A 23,782-nucleotide genomic window follows, 5' to 3' on the forward strand; every position below is an offset into this window, starting at 1 on the left:
TGCATTCCTCTAAGTTTCTGGTTCAGTAATAAAATACTGCACCGGTTATATATTTTTTCTGTGATGAGACTTTATTCTCATTGTCAATTGCAAATATCTATGTAGGTATTTTTTGTGATGTTTGACATACAATCAGGGTGAATGATGATTTGTATGTGTGTGATTTTCTGCATAATGGAGGCGGCACAGTATACCTTATGAACTCGGAAAGATGACTAGAGTGCAAGAGAAGTAGAAAAACACACTTGCAAACATCACACAAAAAACTTATAATAATATTTGCACTTTACAATGAGAATAAATTCTCAAAACGTGAAAAAGTACATAACTGGTGCAGTGTTTCATTATTTAAAAAATGAATGACACAGTTGCAGGCTTTCCAAAAGCATCAATTATGATTAATAAAATTAAGTTAAACGTTTCTACTACCCAGGCAGTTATCAGTTCCAGTTATGTTGGTGGCGAAAATATCAGACAGTCTTTGTTAGATAATAAACAAGTGCCTGATGAGTAATTTGACGCCTGTTATGTACACAGATGAGCCAGAACATTATGACCACTGCCCACCACGACATTGGGTGCTACCTGGTGGCGTTGTACGAACATGACGTGACCACTGCCCACCATGACATTGGGTGCTACCTGGTGGTGTTGCACGAACATGACGTGGTAACAAAAGAATGAAAGCGGAACAGACACAGACGAGGATCAGCATAGCGAAGATATGGGCTGCAAATGGGGAAATCCATTGAGATAAGTGACTTTGACAAAGGACAGACTATTATTATGCTGAGCCTGTGAATGAGTATCTCAAAAACTGCAAACCTGGTTGAATGTACATATGCTGCTGTCATGGGCATCAAAGGAAAGAGGTAGAAGGACAGTGAAACTACCACTCGGTGCTAAATAGTTTGATGTCTACGAGTCTTCACAGATTGTGGGGTTCAGAAGCTTGTCCGCTCTACAAAGTAGGAGAGATGGTGATCTTTGTCATCACTTTCTGATGAATTTACTGCGAAGTTTGAACCATGATTTCATCACGTTCATATAGAAACAGTTACACAAGTTTCTTGGAAATGCTGTAGTTCGAAGGGACTTCTTTACAAACAGAGAAGTTTTGGTTGAAAACTTGAAATAAGATACAGTTGTTGGAGAAAGAAGTGTTTACAATGCAGTCAGTCGTTAGGTGGTTTACTTAATAATGAGAAACAACAGAATAAACATTAAAAAATGAATTATGTTTGAAGAATGCTTCATCAAAAAGAATAGAAGCCTTTAAAAAGAGAAAAAAATCTGGTGAAAATTAAGCGGCCAGTCTTAAAAGGACAACAGTTTAGGAAATATGAGCTGAAAGTGAAAAGAAGAATGTGTACAAAAAGCAAGGAAAGAAGCTGGAAGTGTAGATATTGGACCTTCTTGTTCTGCTGAAAACTTAAGCAATGAATCTTTAAATGTGAAATTTAACATTTATCATAAATTCTGTGCTTTCATAATTATTGAATTTTCTTAAGGAAAATTGTATGGTTTCGCTACCTTACTGTGTTAAAACAATTTGTATTTTAACTGATGAAATGATAAATATATCTCAGAAAACCATAATCCATCGTAGGCATATATATATATATATATATATATATATATATATATATATATATATATATAAACAAAGATGAGGTGACTTACCATACGAAAGCGCTGGCAGGTCGATAGAAACACAGACAGACACATACATACACACAAAATTCAAGCTTTCGCAACACAAGCAGACAGGAAATATATATATACAATATATATATATACAAAGATGATGTGACTTACCATACGAAAGCGCTGGCAGGTCGATAGAAACACAAACAGACACATACATACACACAAAATTCAAGCTTTCGCAATGAACTGTTGCCTCATCAAGAAAGAGGGAAGGAGAGGGAAAGATGAAAGGAAGTGGGTTTTAAGGGAGAGGGTAAGGAGTCATTCCAATCCCGGGAGCGGAATGACTTACCTTAGGGGGAAAAAAGGACGGGTATACTCTCGCGCGCACACACACACACACACACACACACATATTCATCCACACATATACAGACACAAGCATATATATATATATATATATATATAGAGAGAGAGAGAGAGAGAGAGAGAGAGAGAGAGAGAGAGAGGGGGGGGGGGGGGGGGGAAACATTCCACGTGGGAAAAATATATCTAAAAACAAAGATGATGTGACTTACCAAACGAAAGCGCTGGCAGGTCGATAGACACACAAACACACACAAACAAACACAAACATACACACAAAATTCAAGCTTTCGCAACCAACGGTTGCTTCGTCAGGAAAGAGGGAGGGAGAGGGAAAGACTAAAGGATGTGGGTTTTAAGAGAGGGAAAGACGAAAGGATGTGGGTTTTAAGGGAGAGGGTCGCGCGCGCGCGCACACACACACACACACACACACATTTACACATAGATTTTTCGAAATTTTCCCGAATTTCTCCACCCCTTAACATGTTTTGGCGGCAACACAACCACCTAACCTTTATGCACATCGTTGTCTACCAACCCAAGTTCACCCCAGGATCAACACAGCCCAGCTTTAACCAACACTTTTTTGCCTTTTTTCGCACCAGATCTCCAGTTGCTTTCTAGTTCACCTTTATCTCTCCCCATATATTTTTATTTTCATTTCAGCCTCATGTTACACTTTCCACCTTCTAATACCATGTCACCCTCACAACACCCCCACAATGACCCCACTAAGTTTTATTTACATTCCCTCCGCAAACATGCCTTCGCCCTAGCCAGACTACGCTCCCATATTTTATTTTCTCAGGCTTGTCTGACATTTGGCATTACCCCCAAAGGCCTCACACTTAAGGTTCCCATCTCTGGCTGCAACCCCTCTTTCCATCAGTCCCTATACCAGTTCCAAACTGAACAATCCATTGCCCTCACCCACCTAATCCTTCACCTACACATCAACTCAGCTAATGAACACACCCATCAACTCCTATCCTTAATTAAAGTCCTCAATCTTTCCTCTCCCACATCCACACCGGCTGTTCAGAGCATCCTCCTACAGGCCAACTGCAAATTAGAACAGCATGCCACCCTCCACCTCAAAAAACTATCTAATCTCCTGGTTTCCCACCTCCGGAAAGGCAACTCACTCACCCTTCACAACCTTTCCAGCAAACCTCAACCTCCTCTCATTGCACACAAACCCAGTCTGTCCCATCTACTCAATCTCCCACTTCCAGCTCCACTCCCTCCAAAACCTCAAAAGTCCAATCAACACAATCTGGAACCACAACACCCCAATTCAGTAGTTAACCTTTCCTCCAAACCTCTCTCCCAATCCGAAACCTCTGTCCTATCCAAAGGCCTCACCTTCAGCCCCACTCCCAGATTCAACCAAACAGCCCTCATCATAGCTTTACTGTCCTACACTCGTACTCTCTGCTGGAAATATCACTTTGCCACGAAGAAAAATGATCCTAATCCTACTCCTAATGATCCAACTCCCCAAGACACTATCCAAATTGAACCCTGCCTGAAACAGTTCTGTCCTCCATCACAGCAGGACCCACCTCCTCTTCCTCAAAATCACCCTCTCCAAACCTTCCAGGAATTTCTGACTTCCAGCCTTGCTTCTCAATCCTTTTTAAAAAACCTTAATCCTACTCCCAACATCACCACTGCTGAAGCCCAAGCTATCCGTGATCTGAAGGCTGACCAATCCATCATCATTCTTCTGGCGGACAAGGGTTCCACGACCGTGGTACTTGATCGTCAGGAGTATGTGGCTGAGCGACTGCGTCAGCTTTCAGACAACACCACATACAGAGTTTGCCAAGGTAATCCCATTCCTGATGTCCAGGCGGAGCTTCAAGGAATCCTCAGAACCTTAGGCCCCCCCACAAAACCTTTCACCTGACTCCATCAACCTCCTGACCCCACCGACACCCCGCACCCTTACCTCCTACCTTCTTCCTAAAATTCACAAACTCAATCATCCCGGCCGCCCTATTGTTGCTGGTTACCAAGTGCCCACAGAACGTATCTCTGCATACGTAGATCAACACCTTCAACCCATTACATGCAGTCTCCCATCCTTCATCAAAGACGCCAACCTCTTTCTCGAACGCCTGGAATCCTTACCCAATCTGTTACCCCTGGAAACCATCCTTGTAACCATTGATGCCACTTCCTTATACACATATATTCCACACGTCCAGGGCCTTGCTGCGATGGAGCACTTCCTTTCATGCCGATCAGCTGCCACCCTACCTAAAACCTCTTTCCTCATTACGTTAGCCAGCTTCATCCTGACCCACAACTTCTTCACTTTTGAAGGCCAGACATACCAACAATTAAAGGGAACAGCCATGAGTACCAGGATGGCCCCCTCGTACGCCAACCTATTCATGGGTCGCTTAGAGGAAGCCTTCTTGGTTACCCAGGCCTGCCAACCCAAAGTTTGGTACAGATTTATTGATGACATCTTCATGATCTGGACTCACAGTGAAGAAGAATTCCAGAATTTCCTCTCCAACCTCAACTCCTTTGGTTCCATCAGATTCACCTGGTCCCCACTCCAAATCCCATGCCACTTTCCTTGACGTTGACCTCCATCTGTCCAATGGCCAGCTTCACACGTCCGTCCACATCAAACCCACCAACAAGCAACAGTACCTCCATTATGACAGCTGCCACCCATTCCACATCAAACGGTCCCTTCCCTACAGCCTAGGTCTTCGTGGCAAATGAATCTGCTCCAGTCCGGAATCCCTGAACCATTACACCAACAACCTGAAAACAGCTTTCGCATCCCGCAACTACCTTCCCGACCTGGTACAGAAGCAAATAACCAGAGCCACTTCCTCATCCCCTCAAACCCAGAACCTCCCACAGAAGAACCACAAAAGTGCCCCACTTGTAACAGGATACTTTCCGGGACTGGAACAGACTCTGAATGTGGCTCTCCAGCAGGGATACGACTTCCTCAAATCCTGCCCTGAAATGAGATCCATCCTTCATGAAATCCTCCCCACTCCACCAAGAGTGTTTTTCCGCCGTCCACCTAACCTTCGTAACCTGTTAGTTCATCCCTATGAAATCCCCAAACCACCTTCCCTACCCTCTGGCTCCTATCCTTGTAACCGTCCCCGGTGTAAAACCTGTCCCATGCACCCTCCCACCACCACCTACTCCAGTCCTGTAACCCGGAAGGTGTACACGATCAAAGGCAGAGCCACGTGTGAAAGCACCCACGTGATTTACCAACTGACCTCCCTACACTGTGAAGCTTTCTATGTGGGAATGACCAGCAACAAACTGTCCATTCGCATGAATGGACACAGGCAGACAGTGTTTGTTGGTAATGAGGATCACCCTGTGGCTAAACATGCCTTGGTGCACGACCAGCACATCTTGGCACAGTGTTACACCGTCCGGGTTATCTGGATACTTACCACTAACACCAACCTGTCAGAACTCCGGAGATGGGAACTTGCCCTTCAGTATATCCTCTCTTCTCGTTATCCGCCAGGCCTCAACCTCTGCTAATTTCAAGTTACTGCCGCTCATACCTCACCTGTCTTTCAACAACATCTTTGCCTCTGTACTTCTGCCTCGACTGACATCTCTGCCAAATCTCTTTGCCTTTACAAATGTCTGCTTGTGTCTGTATATGTGTGGATGGATATGTGTGTGTGCGAGTGTATACCTGTCCTTTTTTCCCCCTGAGGTAAGTCTTTCTGCTCCTGGGATTGGAATGACTTCTTACCCTCTCCCTTAAAACCCACATCCTTTCGTCTTTCCCTCTCCTTCCCTCTTTCCTGATGAAGCAACCGTTGGTTGCAAAAGCTTGAATTTTGTGTGTTTGTTTGTGTTTGTCTGTTTGTGTGTCTATCGACCTGCCAGCGCTTTCGTATGGTAAGTCAAATCTTCTTTCTTTTTAGATATATTTTTCCCACGTGAAATGTTTCCCTCTATATATATATATGTGTCTGTTATGTGCGGATGGATGTGTGTGTGTGTGTGTGTGTGTGTGTGTGTGTGTGTGTGTGGTGTGTGTGCGCGCGCGCGCGCGCGCGCGCGCCCGTTCTTGTCCCTTTTTCCCCTCAAGGTAAGTCTTACCGCTTCTGGGATTGGAATGACTCCTTACCCTCTCCCTTAAAACCCACATCCTTTCGTCTTTCCCTCTTTCCTGATGAAGCAACCGTGAGTTGCGAAAGCTGGAAATTTGTGTGTGTGTGTGTGTGTGTGTGTGTGTGTGTGTGTGTGTTTGTTATTGTTTCTATCAATGTACCAATGCTTTCGTTTGAGCCTGCATATTGGTCCATGGCTTAGGGTACCTCGTGCCAATACCAGCCTTTTCCTTTCCTATTACGCATGTAAATAGAGTGAGTGGAAAATGACCCGTTTATGTGTCTCCATAAAAGCCATAATTTATCTTATCTCCATGGTCCTTAAGCAAAATGTACAGTGACAGCAGTAGAACTGTTCAGTAGTCACCTCAAATGGTGGTTATGGAAATTTTCTGAATAGTGCTTCATGATAAGAATGTCATCTCTCCAGGGATTCCCATTTGAGTTCACATCTGAGCAGTACTCAAAAATAGATAGCAGTAGTATTCTATATGCTGTTTCCTTTAAGTATGAGCCACTCTTTACTAAAATTCTGCCAATAAACAATACTTAATCATTTACTTTGTGTGATACTGTCCTTACATGCGCATTCCAGTTCATAGCGCTCTGCGTGTTACTCTCAGATATTTAATGGGCACAGCTGTATTCAAACATTATGGGATTGTTTTCCCTAATCATGTACATTTTTCTGCATTTACAGCAAGCTGCCACTTACGAGGCCAACTAGAAATTTTTTCTAAGCCATCTCATATCCTCCCTAAAGTCACTCAACGACAGTACCTTCCCATACGTCATAGCATTATCAGCAAACAACCTCCAGTTGCTGCCCACCCTGTCCACCGGATCATTTATGTATGTTGAGAATAATAACGGTCCCGTCACACATCTCAGGAGCACTCCTGACAATACCCTTGTCTCTGATAAACATTCGCCTTTGAGGACAACATACTGGGTTCTGTTACTTCTGAAGCTTTCCAGCCACTCACATATCTGGGAACATATTTCGTATGCTCTTACCTTCGTAAACTGTTTGCTATGTGGTGCCGTGTTAAATACGTTTCGAGAATCTAGGAATACAAAGTCTACCGGTTGCCCTTCATCCACAGTTCGCAGGATGTTTTTAAAATCATGCCGATTCATGGGCAGACACTTTTCCGTCTCAAGGAAATTTGCTATATTCAAACTAAGAATATGTTCGAGAATTCTGCAGCAAACCCATGTTAAGGGTATTTGTCTATAATTGTGTGGGTCCATTTATTTACCCTTCTTATATGCACGAGGCACCTGCGCTTTTTTTCCAGTCACTTTGGACTTTGGTACTTGCTGTGAAACAGAAATAGTATTCCATACGGACCTGGCGAGCTATTGGTTTACAATTCATTCAGTTGCCTCTCTTCGCCAGAGATGCCTGTTATTTTGTCCCCCATGTAGGAGTCTGTGTGATGGCCAAACAATGGTATGTTTGTATGATCCTCTAGCATGAATGAAGCAGGCTTTGACACACTGTGCGATTTTATGTAAGACCATCATATTCTCGAATTCAGTGCAAGGTCTTTCACTAAGGTATGACTGTTCAAGTTGTAAACTTCACACATCAATCTTCATGTAGGGATCTGAATATTTTCTGTATCACAATCTTTTTTTAACTGAGAGTGCAACAGTTTCTGCTTCCTCAGCAGTTTCCGAATTTTATTATTAAACCATGTTGGATCTTTGTCGTCCTTAATCCAAAGGAACATTCCTACCCATGGCGCAATTTGCAATCTGTTTAAACTTTGTCCATAATTCCTCTATGTCCATCATATTGGAACTGAATGATGTCCATTCATTTTCTAAGTGGGGTGCTAAAAATTGCATATCTGCTCTGTCTAGCATAAATACCCTCCTAGCCTTCTTAATGGCTTTTATTAACTTAAGTAACCATCTTCCCTATGATGTGGTAATTGCTAATCCCTGTCTCTACATTATGATGTTGATAAGCTCGGGCCTGTTTGCAGCCACAAGGTCTAGACTATTCCCTTTGCATGCGGGTTGTCTAGCTAGCTTTTCAAGATGGTTTTCAGAAAACTTCTTCAAAAGTATTTCACAAAATTTTGTGTATGTACTGTCTGCAATGAATCCAATAGACATTGCAGTCTATATTCATTAGATTAAAGTTGCCTCTAACTGATAGTGCATGATCTGGTCATTTCCACACTGCTGAGCATAAGACTTTCTTGGAATGATTTTATAACTGATGGAATTGTGTGGCTGGTAAAATAATCCGATAACAAACTTCAGTTTATCTAGGCCTGCTACCCATGCCTGGATAACTTCAGACTGAATTTCGACCTTGATGGACACAATATTTTTGCCAACAGCTGTGAACACTCCACCTCCTATGGTGTATATCCTGTCATGTTAAACATTCCTTGCTTCATTAAATATTTCAGAGCTTTCTACTAGGGGTTTCAGCCCGCTCTCACTAACTTTCCTGGAGGGCAGTAAATTCAAGAACTTTGTTACTTCTACAGTTTACTGTTAAATTTTTATAGTTGTACTGTCTTTTCCTTATATGTGGCCCATTTCCTTTTTCTGTGTAGTGATTGGTGAGTGTTCATGAGGGGATCTCAAACTACTGCCTAACCTATTAAAAAAAAGTGTACATTCCAAAAGTACTATGCTACCCAAGTAGCTACTTCCTTCATGTAGTGCACTGACATGTCAAGAAGAGTCCTAAAATTCTCCACCCCATAATGCTGGCCCAGAAATCTACAGAGAAGATTGCCACAGTCAGCAGATACCCTATACTCTGACTCCTAACGGAAGGACCCCGATCAGTTCTAGGAATAATGCTGTAGATTGTGAGTTCTGCTTGCACCCAGCGAATGAGGGCAGCAGTCGTAACCACTTCTGCCAGCTGTACATATGAACTAAGGATGGTGTCGGATCTCAGGAGACAGTCTTCATTGGTGCCGACGTGAGCTACAGCGTGCAGATGATTGCACATTCAGTAGCTGCAGGCAGGGCCTCTTCCACATCTTGGATGAGGGCCTTCCCTACCACCCCCTCCAACAGACACATACAGTGCACATTACATTTCTTTCCAGTACTGGACACTATTTCCCTAATTGCCTCCCTAACATGCCTAAAATTGGAGCTGCCGGTAACCAGTTAACCCCTCCCCTTCATATGACTCTCCACTTCAAACGATGCAAACTCGCTACAACGCACCACTCAGCCTGCAGAAAGTGGAAATCCCCTGTGACGGGTACTCTGCAAGGTGCCTCGGCCGTAGAGTATTTGTGCGAAACAAGTGATTCCTGAAATGTCCCATGTGACACGCCAAATGCTCTATGGCCACTATACCCTGAGGTGGCAGCCTGCACTTTGACCATAAGTGTCTTCAGGTGCTCGCGAATTGCAGGCAGTTCCTCATGCGTCTCCACACAGCATGTACACATCCTGTTCATCCTGCTGCTACTATCTTAAGCATTGAACTGTCAGCGTGTATACGACCCGGGAGATCCAGGAAAAACACGAGAATTTTTTCATATGGGACAAAACCAGGAAAAACCCGGGAATTTTTTAGAATTTGGGAATTTTTCATTGTTTTAGTTTTCTGTTAGTTTTGTAATTTTGACTGGTGAGAACTGATACTCTAACAAAGGATATTATTGTATCCCACTACTGCAGAATATTACTTCAACAATAAAACATAAATGAGTGAAAAAAACCAAAAATAACTTAAATTGCAAAGATAATGCGCCGTATACAACAAAGAAACAGTGCTCATGCAAGCATCTGTCAACAGCAAAATGTGTCAAAGGCTTTAGGAAGACTATGCAATGCTTCAAAACAACAAATTGCCTTCGATGAGCGTGAAGTCACAACTGTTTACATTAAATTCGTTTTAGCAGTTACGAGTGGGCTCATGCGCATGCACAGCTGAGTTGTGTTTGAGTAGTAGATTCTCCCACTTCAGGCTACAGGAATGTGGCTGTTGGTTGTGCAGGAAGCTAGATGCTACCGCGAAGCATCCAGCGCACGTTGGTCAAATCGATTGTTCATATGATTTTTGAAACGCATTCCTGTTGGTTTTTGAACATTTTTGAACACACTTTAAGTTGATTTCTGAATGAATTATTAGTTGATTTTTGAATGCGTGCATAGTGTACGTGATGTGTCTGTCAGGAGAATCATCATTGCATCTAGAAATTAACTATCCACAGACAAAAGGAGACAGGGCTATACGAGCTGAGCGGAGCAAAGCTGAACGGATGAATGCCAATCACTGTCTGATTATGTGGTAGATTGGGTTTGCAAATGATCAGCGTTGTTATAATTACTAGCGAAATCCATAAATTCAGACTACCAGATTGGAAATACATGACTAACAGGAATAACAGGTGAGAAAGATAACGTATTATCTTCTCAGTGTATCCAAGAAAATGAAATTTTGACAGAAAATTTTAGGCCAGATCGCTACACTAATAAGGACCAGTTGTACAGTCCCTGGCTAGCAGCCGCTTAAGTTCTATTCTGGAAGTAACGTGGAAAACGCGTTGTACGAACATGAAACAACGCCTAAGCGGAGAATAATTGCGGGATAACTAAACCTATGATTGTGGCAGGGTTAGTGAAGTTAATCGGCGAACAAATTTTGGCAATGCTGTGTGAAGAGGCGTGGCACTGCAGCTTGGCACACTTAAGATCAAATAACATGTCTTACATTTGCTCAAACACATACGTTTTATATTTCAGACTTTTTAGAAAGATGTGCACTACAAGATGAACATATTTTTGCAAATTCGTGTGGTGTTTTTTTTTGCAAATATCGTAGATCTGGGGCGGATGCGCAGAGCTGTCGGCGTTATAGTGGGTGGTCTCCACGTGACCCGTGTTTACATTTAGTGATTTTATTGTTTCCCCTTCATTTACTCTCATGACAAGTGAAAACAAAACGGAAATCTGTGGCTGGGTGATATCAAGTGAATGAAAATACATTCACATAATTACGGAAGGCTAAAATATGTTATTAGTTTCAGATTTTATTATATTTCCACCTTTCTGACAGTCTAACATTAATCGCCTTGCAGAACAATGAAGTTATTTTTGTTTGTTTGCTAAAGAGTTTTTACCTTTATTGACCTTTTCCGCAGAGGCAGTCAATGTATTTGTATCTCTAGTAGCTGTAGATGTAGGAAGTATGCAGCAGACCTCAGCAGTTACGGTGGCTAGGACAGTTGCAAAGTCTAAGAGAAAGAAGAAGGTTCTGCTGTTAGGTAGTTCTCATGGTAGAGGTGTAGGCCAGCAGTTGCAGGAAGTTTTGGGGAGTGAGTACCAGGTCACCAGCATTGTGAAGCCTAATGCAGGATTGGCTCAGGTGACTTTTAACATAGGGGGGTTATGTAGGGATTTTACTAAAGAGGATCAGGTAGTGATTGTGGGTGGGGCTGGTAATAGTATTGATAGGGATGGGGAGTATGACATAGATGGTGACCTGGAAAAGATAGCCACTCAGACTGGCAACACGAATGTGCATTTCGTGGAACTGTTTCAGCGTCACGATCGGCCTCATCTTAATACAGCCGTCAGGCGTAATAACATGAGACTTGGGGGTGCGCTGATGACAGAAGGCATGAGTCACATTTCAGTGGTGTCGGTGGAGTCTATCAGTAGGACGGGTTTCACTAGACATGGCCTGCACCTCAACAGGTATGGGAAGGGGAGGTTGGCAAAACTTATAGGTGACAGCATAGGTGGGGGTGGTGGGATCACTCATGGGAAAATTCCGGTAGTTGTGGGTGTTAGAGCTGTACCTTTTTTAGATTGAAGTCAGCTGATAGGTATTCCTGCTTAAGGGAAGTCTCTCTAACAAAGAAACCACTTTCTACAAAGCTTGGGTATCCGATTAATGAGGGAATTAGTATATTTCATCAAAATATACAAGGTATTAGAGATAAAGTTAGTGAACTGCTTATAGATGTTGACTCTGAAATTATTGGTATATCTGAACACTTCTTAAATAAGGAGATAATTCAGAGGCTTCCTTTACCAGGATACAGGTTGGCTGGCAGCTTTTCTAGGAGCTCTTTGCGGTGTGGGGGAGTAGCCATGTATGTGAAAAACGGTATCCCATTTGAGTCAATTGATGTTTCAAAGTACTGCACTGAAAAGGTGTTTGAATGTTGTGCAGGTGTGGTTAAATTTAGTGGAGCTAAACTTCTTACTGTTGTTATTTATAGATCCCCAGACTCCGATTTCACAACATTTTTGCTAAAGCTAGAGGAGGTTCTTGGTTCACTTTATAGGAAATACAAAAAGTTAGTTATATGTGGTGACTTCAATATTAATTGTATAAGTGATTGTGCAAGGAAAAGGATGCTGGTAGACCTCCTTAATTCATATAATCTTATGCAAACCGTATTCTTTCCAACGAGAGTGCAAGGGAACAGTAGAACAACCATAGACAATATTTTTGTTCATTCGTCATTATTAGAAGGGCATTCTGTTAGCAAAAAGGTGAATGGCCTTTCAGATCATGATGCACAAATTTTAAGTCTAAAAGATTTTTGTGCTGCAACACATGTTAAATATAGTTACCAACTTTTTAGGAAAGCTGATCCAGTTGCTACACAGACTTTTGTAAACCTTATCAAGGAACAAGAGTGGCAAGATGTTTATAGTGCTGATACAGTAGACGATAAATATAATGCTTTCCTCAAGACTTTTCTCGTGCTCTTTGAAAGTTGCTTTCCGTTAGAACGTTCAAAACAGGGTACTAGCACAAACAGGCAGCCTGGGTGGCTGACTAAAGGGATAAGAATATCTTGTAGAACAAAGTGGCAATTATATCAAAACGTTAGAAACAGTCAAAATCTAAATGCAGCAGCCCATTTCAAACAGTATTGTAAGGTGCTTAAAAAAGTTATTAGGAAGGCAAAAAGTATGTGGTATGCAGATAGAATAGCTAAGTCTCAGGATAAAATTAAAACCATATGGTCAGTCGTAAAGGAAGTGGCTGGTCTGCAGAGACAGGTCGAGAATATAGAATCAGTGCGTTGTGGGGATGTCCGTGTTACTGATAAGTCGCATATATGTACAGTACTTAATAATCACTTTCTGAATATAGCAGGTGAACTAAATAGAAACCTAGTCCCAACAGGGAATCATATAGCGCTCTTAGAAAAAAGTGTTCCGAGACTGTTACCTGAAATGCTCCTCCATGATACTGACAAGAGGGAGATTGAGTTAATAATTAAATCACTTAAGACCAAGAACTCTCATGGATATGACGGGGTATCTAGCAGAATACTGAAGTATTGTTCCATGTATGTTAGCTCAGTACTTAGCCATATCTGTAACTTTTCCTTTAGGAGTGGTCGGTTTCCTGACCGATTAAAGTACTCGGTAGTGAAGCCACTTTATAAAAAGGGAGACAGGGATAATGTTGACAATTATAGACCTATTTCTATGCCATCGGTGTTTGCTAAAGTTATCGAGAGGGTTGTATATACAAGGTTACTGCAGCATTTAAATTCACATAATTTGCTGTCGAATGTACAGTTTGGTTTTAGAAATGGCTTAACAACGGAAAATGCCATATTCTCTTTTCTCTGTGAGGTTTTGGACGGATTAAATAAAAGGTTGCGAACGTTAGGTGTTTTCTTTGATTTAACGAAGGCTTTTGACTGTGTTGACCACAAAATATTACTGCAGAAGTTGGAACATTATGGAGTAAGGGGAGAAGCTTACAATTGGTTCGCCTCCTACTTTAAGAACAGAAAGCAGAAGGTAATCCTCCGCAATATTGAGAGTGGTAATGATGTTCAGTCCCAATGGGGCACTGTTAAATGGGGCGTTCCGCAAGGGTCGGTGCTGGGGCCACTGCTGTTTCTTATTTATGTAAATGATATGCCTTCTAGTATTACAGGTGATTCAAAAATATTTCTGTTTGCTGATGACACCACCTTGGTAGTGAAGGATCTTGTGTGTAATATTGAAACATTATCAAATAATGTAGTTCATGATATAAGTTCGTGGCTTGTGGAAAATAATTTGATGCTAAATCACAGTAAGACTCAGTTTTTACAGTTTCTAACCCATAATTCAACAAGAACTGACATTTTAATCAGACAGAATGGGCATGTTATAAGCGAGACGGAACAGTTCAAGTTCCTAGGCGTACAGGTAGATAGTAAGCTGTTGTGGAAAGCCCATGTTCAGGATCTTGTTCAGAAACTAAATGCCGCTTTATTTACCATTAGAACAGTATCTGAAATAAGTGACATTTCAACACGAAAAGTAGTATACTTCGCATATTTTCATACGCTTATGTCATATGGTATTATTTTTTGGGGTAATTCTTCTGATTCAAAAAGAGTATTTTTGGCTCAAAAACGGGCTGTTCGAGCTATGTATGGTGTAAGTTCGAAAACCTCTTGTCGACACCTATTCAATAGTCTGGGAATTTTGACATTGCCCTCACAGTATGTATTTTCTTTAATGTCGTTTGTTGTTAGCAATATTAGCTTATTCCCAAGAGTTAGCAGCTTTCACTCAGTTAATACTAGGCAGAAATCAAATCTGCATGTGGAATGCACTTCCTTGACTCTTGTGCAGAAAGGAGTGCAGTATTCTGCTGCATCCATTTTCAATAAGCTACCACAAGAACTCAAAAATCTTAGCAGTAGCCCAAACACTTTTAAGTCTAAACTGAAGAGTTTCCTCATGGCTCACTCCTTCTATTCTGTCGAGGAGCTCCTGGAAGAGCTAAAAAATTAAGCAAATTCCAGTGTTACATTCTTGATTTTCTTTATTTAAACTAACGACTTGTCGCCTGAATATGTTTCTTATATTTCATTTTATGTTTCTACAATCGTGTTATAATTTCATGTATTGACTCGTTCCATGACCATGGAGACTTCTCCTAAATGTGGTCCCACGGAACAATAAATAAATAAATAAATAAACAAAATGTTTAATTCCACGTACTAGCTAGTTTCAACTGCTTGCTGCATTTCAGGTTCACATTTTCATCTTCTAGCACATAATAAAGAACCAAACATGATATAATACAGCACTGGTGCTCCAAGAAAATTTACATACTGAAAACCACACTGAAAAGCTTAATATCAGGTTGAGGTCTACTTAATTGGGAATCTGGGCATATGAATGTGCACTTTAAGTATGCACTTCAAATGTGCACATTTATGTGTGGTTCACGAAATTCCGATGCTCTTGGAGTATCCTCTGATGTCTTGTTTCTTTTATGACATAATGTGTGATCTTTCAATATTTTACACGTACGTACATACGGGCTTCCTACGTCATGATAGCTGCGCAAGCACGGTGTCGCCTGTTATCTGTGCTCTCTGGCAACTGCTGAAACGAGCCTATTTCTAACAAGTGGCAGGAAAATATTGCGAATGGTAGTTTGAAAAGCGTTACTTTCAAAGTAAATATCCTTTTACTTAAGTTGAACTACGTGCGAGAATGTACCATGAATTTCTTAATTCACAGAGTGTTTGACTCTAATTTAATAATCGACTCTTTGATGACGAGCCATTTAGAAGAATTTTGAACCCCGAAGATCAGACATTTATGTCATTATTAAAAATTTTACTGGCATATTTGTGTGATATATCTTAAAAGTGTAACACGTGCAGAAAAGGTCAACATTTTATGCGAAAGCTTAGCTTCTCTGGCAGCTTATTAACCTTAGAGACCAATACTATATGTGAAAGCTTTGCTTTTCTTGTAGCAACACTATGTATATTAATTTAAACTATTAAATTTCCCTGTGATGTTACTGTTGGCTGACTACATCACGTGTCCTATGCTCTGAATATCCGCTATCATCAGCTGGCGAGATCACGTGACGTGAGCTATGACTGGCTTACAAAAGTGCATCGCAATCTCGATTTCAATGATTTGGAAGGTAACATGCGGTGTTTGGTGGAATTCCAATATATACTTTCATAATACAAAAATACACAGTGTACATGTTGCTGCACATCAAAGATATTTCCAAAACGTCTCTTTTTCCCTGAGTTTTGTTTTCTAAAAAGTCAGGAATCCTACGTCCCTATATAAAACCATAATCATTCAAAGGATTGATAAGTTTTGCAGTTTCAAGAGAAATGGAAAAAGTGTTTTTTCACCTGGGAGAAAGTTTATTTTTAACCGGGCAATTTGGGAATTTTTTTTCCTTGTCCGCGTATACACCTTGACTGTGGAAACAAGTAGAAAAAACTAAATATGTGATTTGGTACTCTCCCAGTACATCACCAGTGTTCACTTTTTGGTCAGCCATGCACTTTAGAAGTGAATTTGATCCTCTGAAAATTGGTAGAAATCCTGCTCTCTGAGTGTGTGTGTGTGTGTGTGTGTGTGTGTGTAATTGAAATTAAATGATGTAATTTTTAATATTTATGCCTTTTGTGTTTGTGTTGTAATTGAAATTAAATATGTAATTTTTTCTTTGCAGATGTTAAAATTTTTTATGGATCTCAAGGGCAAAATGCCAAATAAACTGATCAGAAAAGGATCATTCAAAGAACAGCATTTTGATAGTAATTGTAATTTCCTGTATCATGAAGTTGATAAAGTGACTGAAAGGGTGAGTATATCAGATATTCTTGATCTGAACAATTACATCTACTGAATGTGTATGGTATTCCTACTTCTCCTACCACATCAGGTTTTACTTGTCGTTTCAATCTGCAAAATAGTTTTGCTGTACAGATTTGTAAGTCTTTGGATTGTGTGTGTTTTGTTCAAATGAATAAAGTGTAATACTGTAATATCATTTAATCTTTTGTATTTGATATTTTATTTCTTATGAAAATTCATACAAAGGTGGTGCATAATGCAACATTGCAGTGCCCGTGTTGTTCAGAACAACTATGTTATGTTCCTTTGGACATTTATGCATGTCAAGCATTTGACTCGGTGCCCCCACTGCAGACTCCTAACGAAAGTACGAGCATATGGGATTGGTTCCCCAGTATGTCAGTGGCTCGGAGACTTCTTAAGTAATAGAACCCAGTGCATTGTCCTCGTTGGTGGGTGTTCATCGGAGTTGAGGGTATCATCTGGAGTGCCCCAGGGAAGTGTGGTAGGTCCGCTGTTGTTTTCTATCTACATAAATGATCTTTTGGATAGGGTGGATAGCAATGTGCAGCTGTTTGCTGATGATGCTGTGGTGTATGGGAAGGTGTCGCCGTTGAGTGACTGTAGGAAGGTACAAGATGACTTGGACAGGATTTGTGATTGGTGTAAAGAATGGCAGCTAACTCTAAATATAGATAAATGACAATTAATGCAGATGAATAGGAAAAAGAATCTCGTAATGTTTGAATACTCCATTAGTAGTGTAGCGCTTGACACAGTCACGTCAATTAAATATTTGGGCGTAACATTGCAGATCGATATGAAGTGATACAAGCATGTAATGGCAGTTGTGGGGAAGGCGGATAGTCTTCGGTTCTTTGGTGGAATTTTGGGAAGATGTGGTTCATCTGTAAAGGAGACCGCTTATAAAACACTAATACGATCTATTCTTGAGTACTGCTCGAGCGTTTGGGATCCCTATCAGGTCGGATTGAGGGAGGACATAGAAGCAATTCGGAGGCAGGCTGCTAGATTTGTTACTGCTAGGTTTGATCATCACGCATGTGTTACGGAAATGCTTCAGGAACTCGGGTGGGAGTCTCTAGAGGCAAGGAGGCGTTCTTTTTGTGAATCGCTACTAAGGAAATTTAGAGAACCAGCATCTGAGGTTGACTGCAGTACAATTTTACTGCCGCCAACTTACACTTCACGGAAAGACCACAAAGATAAGATAAGAGAGATTAGGGCTCGTACAGAGGCATATAGGCAGTCATTTTTCCCTCTTTCTGTTTGGGAGTGGAACAGTGAGAGAAGATGCTAGTTGTGGTACGAGGTACCCTCCACCACGCACCATATGGTGGATTGCAGAGTATGATGTAGATGTCTGAAGGAACAGATGGGGACTACAACCGTTGTGAAACACAGGATATGCATTACCAGTTCTGAATATGGACAGCCATCAGCTGTATAATGGAATGACCACAACAAAAATTAGTGCCGGACCAGGATTCAAACCTGAATTTCCAGTTTATCACGAGCAGTTGCCTTAGCATTAGGTTGTCCAAGCACATTTTGTGGACAGACCCAAAGTTGCAGATGTTGTCATGTATATACCTGTTCCTTTGGATGTGCATGCCTGTCCGAAGGAACACTGCATTGTACTTCTGAACAACACAGCCACTGCAATATCATATCTACCGACACTGGCAAGTGGCTTTTCAATTAAAAGGTCTCCCTTGTATGGGAAATGTTTGTTGCTACTGTCAAAATTAAACAAAAAATGTTGGTTTTGTATAAATGTATTTGTACTTAGAAGGAGGGTGCCTTCACCCTGCTGTGGAATAATCTGATTACTCTGTGATACCTCTTGCTATTGCATTGTGTAGCAAGTGAAACCATTGTAGCAGTATGTGTGTGCATTAATTAAGAATACAGCGGCACCCATATCAACTTGAAACTTTAGATCCTCTTTACTAATGATGCGTATTAGCCCAGATTGAGTTTTGCCCATTTTTTCTCACCTTGGGCTGATAGACAGTTATCAGGCATTGGCACTGATTGCTGAAACATAGTTGCCAAGAGTCAAGACTTGTTCCTGATGAAACACACATTGTCACTGTGAACGGGCATGAGTTACAGCTATGAAGGTGATATCAGTACAGACAAGATTTTCATAACCAATTATACATTTGAGTAAAGGATGGGAGAAGGCACTTGCTGACTGTAGCACAGATGGCTACTGAATTTGCTGTGATGGCAAACTAAGTGCTTTTTATCATGGGCACTAGGTCATATGTCTAACTGCTTTTCAATATACTGTTGGTTTTCTTATGTTGCTGTAACTGCATGTCTACTATGGAAGATGGTGACTAGCTGGTAGACAACACTGTCTGATTTGTAAAATACAGAATCGTTGGCAAACCCTATTTGCACTGCCAACACTACTTCTAAAAGTTAGGCACATTTTAGTGTGTCATTGATACTTTGTTCCGAATTGCTTCTTGCCTTGGATACACTTCATGATCAGATGCTATACATGCTCACACATCTTGTTGAGTGATTCTACATAAAACGCTTCACAAGCTTGGTTTTTAAAATTGCTCTGTTGCGTAGGCTGTGTAATTCAGCAGCTCAGGCTTATTTGTAATGATCAACTTTCTTATAACATTGACTGAATTGAAATTGGGTGGCCACCACACGAGTTTAGGGAAAACGGTGAGTGTTCAGCATACTGGTGTATCTAAGAAGGCTAACTTTTGTACTGCCATAAATGAATCACTACTAGAAGACAGCAATAATGCCACCTTTGTGAATAGGGTCACTTGTCTGGCAGTACACTATAAAAGACTGACTGTAAACTTCCAAACTCTTCTTAAACTCACTTTTGAACAGAGGAAGAGATGGTTGTACTAAGAGATTTCATACTTGTGTTTTTGCTGCTGCCATGGTTCCAAAACTTTGGTTATACAATGAAATAATCGATAATTTACGCGGGATACATTTGGGTCATTCCATGTCAATTCATCAAATTTGAGATGATGTTCCAGCTGATTGTCTCAGATTTGGCTGAAATTTAGCACACCAATGCTACAAAGTGTGGAACACTCATGTACAAAATTTTAACTTCCCCTGCCAATTAGTTCCAGAATTATGGCTTGTGAAAGAAGGTGGTGTGACCCAGAAATTGCAACCCGCATCTGGCAATCTATCTTCAGACCCAACTTCAGGTCTTAATAACTTTGGAGCTATTCCGCACAGTCCAGTGAAATTTTTACAACTCAGTAACCTCCACTTAGACAACACACTCTATGAATCAAAACACCAACATATTTCTGAGGGAAAATAAAAAAATTCAAAACGTGATTAAAAAAATGTAATACGTTAAAAGGTACACGTTGTAGGTGCCCTCTATGCCAAATATAATTCACTCAAAAAGAGGTTTATTTATTTATTTATTTATTTTTTATTTTTTTTTTTGTGGGGGGGGTAAACTTAATGTGGCCTAAACTCATCTTGCCCATATCAGTCACACAAACAGAGTTACATACACACGAAAATACAAAAATTTGAAAAATGCCTGAAAAACATGGATTTTCTAAGTGTGATAGCACAAAAGGGACATGTGATATCCAAGCCAAATTTCAAACACTGCATAAGTAGACCATAATATAATATGTGGCAAAATTTCAACTTGTTATTGCAAGGCATTTGTGTACAATAAAAGTTGACAGAGATGTTAGGTTTCTTTTAACACAATTTAGCAAGTTATATTGATGATGCAGACAACTTGTTTCAGATAAAGCTGCAGCAATTGTTGGGAACCATTAGGCAGCAGAAAGTTAAACAATGGTAGTTTTCAGGGACAGAATGAGTCATTGTTAGGCAGGAACAACAAAGGAAACAAGCAACAATTACAGGTTACTCACATTTTTAAGATTCTAGTTCAGACTGGTCAGTACTGTTGTGGGAAGTCAGTATGGAGGCAGAAGAGTGTACTAGTGGTGATTTTGTTCAAACAAGTTGCAGTATTGGTAGAACACAAGCATCTGATTGTCATAAAACAACATATGGAACAAAATGTGGCATTTGCTTTGTACTGTATGATCTGGATGAATCGGACCAAGATTTGTTGCTTTGGAGATCCGGGATACACCCTGTGGGCACAAGAAGTACAGTTCCAGGAAACTTTAGTGTATGTTATCATCATATGAAAGTGTTTCTGGATACGTATTCTTTCCTTCAAAGAAGTTCTTTTGATCCATTTTGGATTCATAAGAAGACAGTGAAGTGTAGCCTCAGAGAAATTGATATAAAATCCGTATTGAAAGTGAATCAGTGCATGGGACTTAACATGAAACCAGGATGAAAGTTATGTTCCAGGTGTGTTAATACTGCTAAAAAATGAAGAATATTCTGATAATTTACGTGACAGTGGTGAAGAGTATCAGCCAACTACAACCACAGCGGATGAGCATTTAAATACGTCAGTGACTGCTCTTAGTTTGCCTCCCATGGAAGACACACAAAGTTGGGAAAAGAGACAGGCCCAGCTATGGTAGAAGAAAACTACAAGAATCTCAAATGGAATTAAAACACAAAATAGCTGACACGCTAATGGTGGAAGAGGAAGAACTATGTGGTCCAAAGGAACAGAAATCATGCCAGAAATGCTCTGATTTGGACAAAATTGTGCATGATTTGAAAGAAAAATGTGCCATATCCACACGCCAGAAAAAAGTAGCTATTTTTACCCTTGCACTTTCCAGCTGGTCTATTGACTACACTGCAAAGGAATTCAATGTTTCTACATATATGGTAAAGTAAGCTAGGAAAATAAAAGCAATCCAAGGAGTGCTTCCGCAACTTCAGCAGGCTTAGAGTAAGCAATTGAGTTCAGAAATAAAGGTGCTAGTGTTGGGAGTTTTATGGGGGGAAGTATGTAACGGTGAAAATGGGAAATGTACATGTACAGATGCAAAACAGACTGTTGCTATGCAACATATCAGAACTATATGTAGAATTCAAGGAAAAGTATCCCAATACCAAAGTAGGTTTATCATCTTTTTTCAATGTTCGGCCAAAATGGGTTGTGCCTGTAAGTGCAAGGGGCACACACAATGTTTGTATATGTGAGACCCATCAAAATGCTAAGCTGATGTTTGCTGCTATAAAGGATTCTGGTCTGGATTACAAAGGTGCAATGAAACTGCTAGTGTGTGACATCAGTTCCTACCCGTGCATGATAAACCGTGCATGATAAACCCGTGCCTGGTAAGGCAAATCTTGCAGAACACATGAATAACAAACTGTATGGTGAACTCCTTATGGATGACGATGAACTTGTTTCTTGTAAACAGTGGACACACATGGATCGCACAAGTCTTGAAACAAAGCAAAGTACAGTGGAAGATTTTGTTAAAATGTGTTGCCAAAAAACGGACAAACTGACCGCACACAGCTTCACAGCAACAACACAATCGGCTTACCTCCAGTTTTGTAAGGATAATTTGAAACAAGATGAAATTATAGTAATACTAGACTTTTCTGAAAATTATGCATTTATAGTTCAAGATGTCATCCAAGGATATCATTCGGACAATAGTCAAGCAACTCTCCAGCCATTTGCGATTTACTATAGAGGTGAATCAAGGTGATGTGTCTGTCGTGAACATGTGCATTTTTAGTGACTGTTTAACTCATGATGCCGTTGCAGTTCATGCCCACATTCACACTGTCATGGCATATGTGAGAAGCAAGCTGCCTCACATATATTTTGCGAAATACTTCAGTGATGGGGCAGCTAGTCAGTACGAAAACTGTAAAAATCTAAAAAATTTATGCATGCATTACCAAGATTTTCAGATTCATGCAGAATGGATTTTTTTTGCAACAAGTCATGGTAAAAATGTATGTGATGGTATTGGTGCTACCATTAAGTGCATGGCATCACGAGCTAATCTGCAGCACCCTACAGAAGGTCACATTCTAACATCTCTTCAATTATTTACCTGGGTACAGAAAAATATCTTTGGCATACAATCATTCTATGAGTCAAAAGATGAGGTAAAATCAGTCGAAGAGTTGCTAAAAAGCAGACTGGAACACGTTAAAACTGTTGCAGGCACAAGGAGCCATCATCAATTCTCTCCAGCGAACTCTCACAATGTGCAGATGAGCAGACTGTCCGGTTATAACTATAGGTTCATGCACAACATGTGTCTTCACAGTGTGTCTGACTCAGGATTCAGTAGCAAAAGCAGCAACATACAACCAGGTTGCTATGTTATTGCTGTTTATGATGACAAATAGTACTTAGGATGTGTTGCAGAGTGAAGCAGAAAGTGATGTATTTGTGAACTTCATGGCACCAGCAGGACCATCAAGATCATTTCATTGGCCACGTTTGGCAGGCAGGTGTTGGGTTCCTTTTGAACATATCCTTATGACAGTTCCAGTTCCTACCACAGTGTCAGGAAGACAGTACAATTTGCCACTCAATGTACAGAGTACAGTAGCTAAAGTGTGGGGGAACTTCTGTTCGAAGTAAAATCGACTGGTTTTTAGCAGTTAAGGTGCAGTAAACATTAATAATAGGTTGTGTTAATCTGTCTGTATGTTGTTGCTTAGTGATTAAACAGTTGTTGGAGAGGATAAGAAGAGGCAGAACAGTTTACGATATGTTTTTACAAAATTGTGTTGTGGAACAATGGCCACATCACCAATAATGTCTGTCAACTTTCATTGTACATAAATGTCTTGCAATAATGTGCTGAAATTTTGAGATATATATCATTATGGTCTACTTATGCAGTGTGTGAAATTTGGCTTGGATACCACTTGTCCCTTTTGTGCTACCACACTTCGAAAATCCATGTTTTTCAGGTAATTTTTCAAATTTTTGTATTCTTGTGTGCATGTAACTCAGTTTTTGAGACTGATATGGGCATGATGAGTTCTGTGTGTGTTTAGGCCACATTAAGCTTACCACAAAAAATTTGTACCCTTTTTGAGTGAGTTATATTTGGCATAGAGGGCATCTA

General features: G+C 40.5%; 1 protein-coding gene across 1 annotated transcript in view; it reads left to right on the forward strand.

Annotated features, from left to right (window-relative positions):
* Positions 1-23,782, forward strand: part of LOC124612613 (serine/threonine-protein kinase PRP4 homolog) — a 152,279-nt gene that overhangs the window by 120,946 nt on the left and 7,551 nt on the right. Inside the window, exon 15 of the mRNA XM_047140906.1 lies at positions 16,618-16,749. Within this exon, the coding sequence (XP_046996862.1) occupies positions 16,618-16,749 (132 nt within the window). The remainder of the gene's footprint in view (positions 1-16,617; positions 16,750-23,782) is intronic.

Source organism: Schistocerca americana, chromosome 4 (genome assembly GCF_021461395.2).
Source record: "Schistocerca americana isolate TAMUIC-IGC-003095 chromosome 4, iqSchAmer2.1, whole genome shotgun sequence".
In the NCBI taxonomy this organism is placed as follows: Eukaryota; Metazoa; Arthropoda; class Insecta; order Orthoptera; family Acrididae; genus Schistocerca; species Schistocerca americana.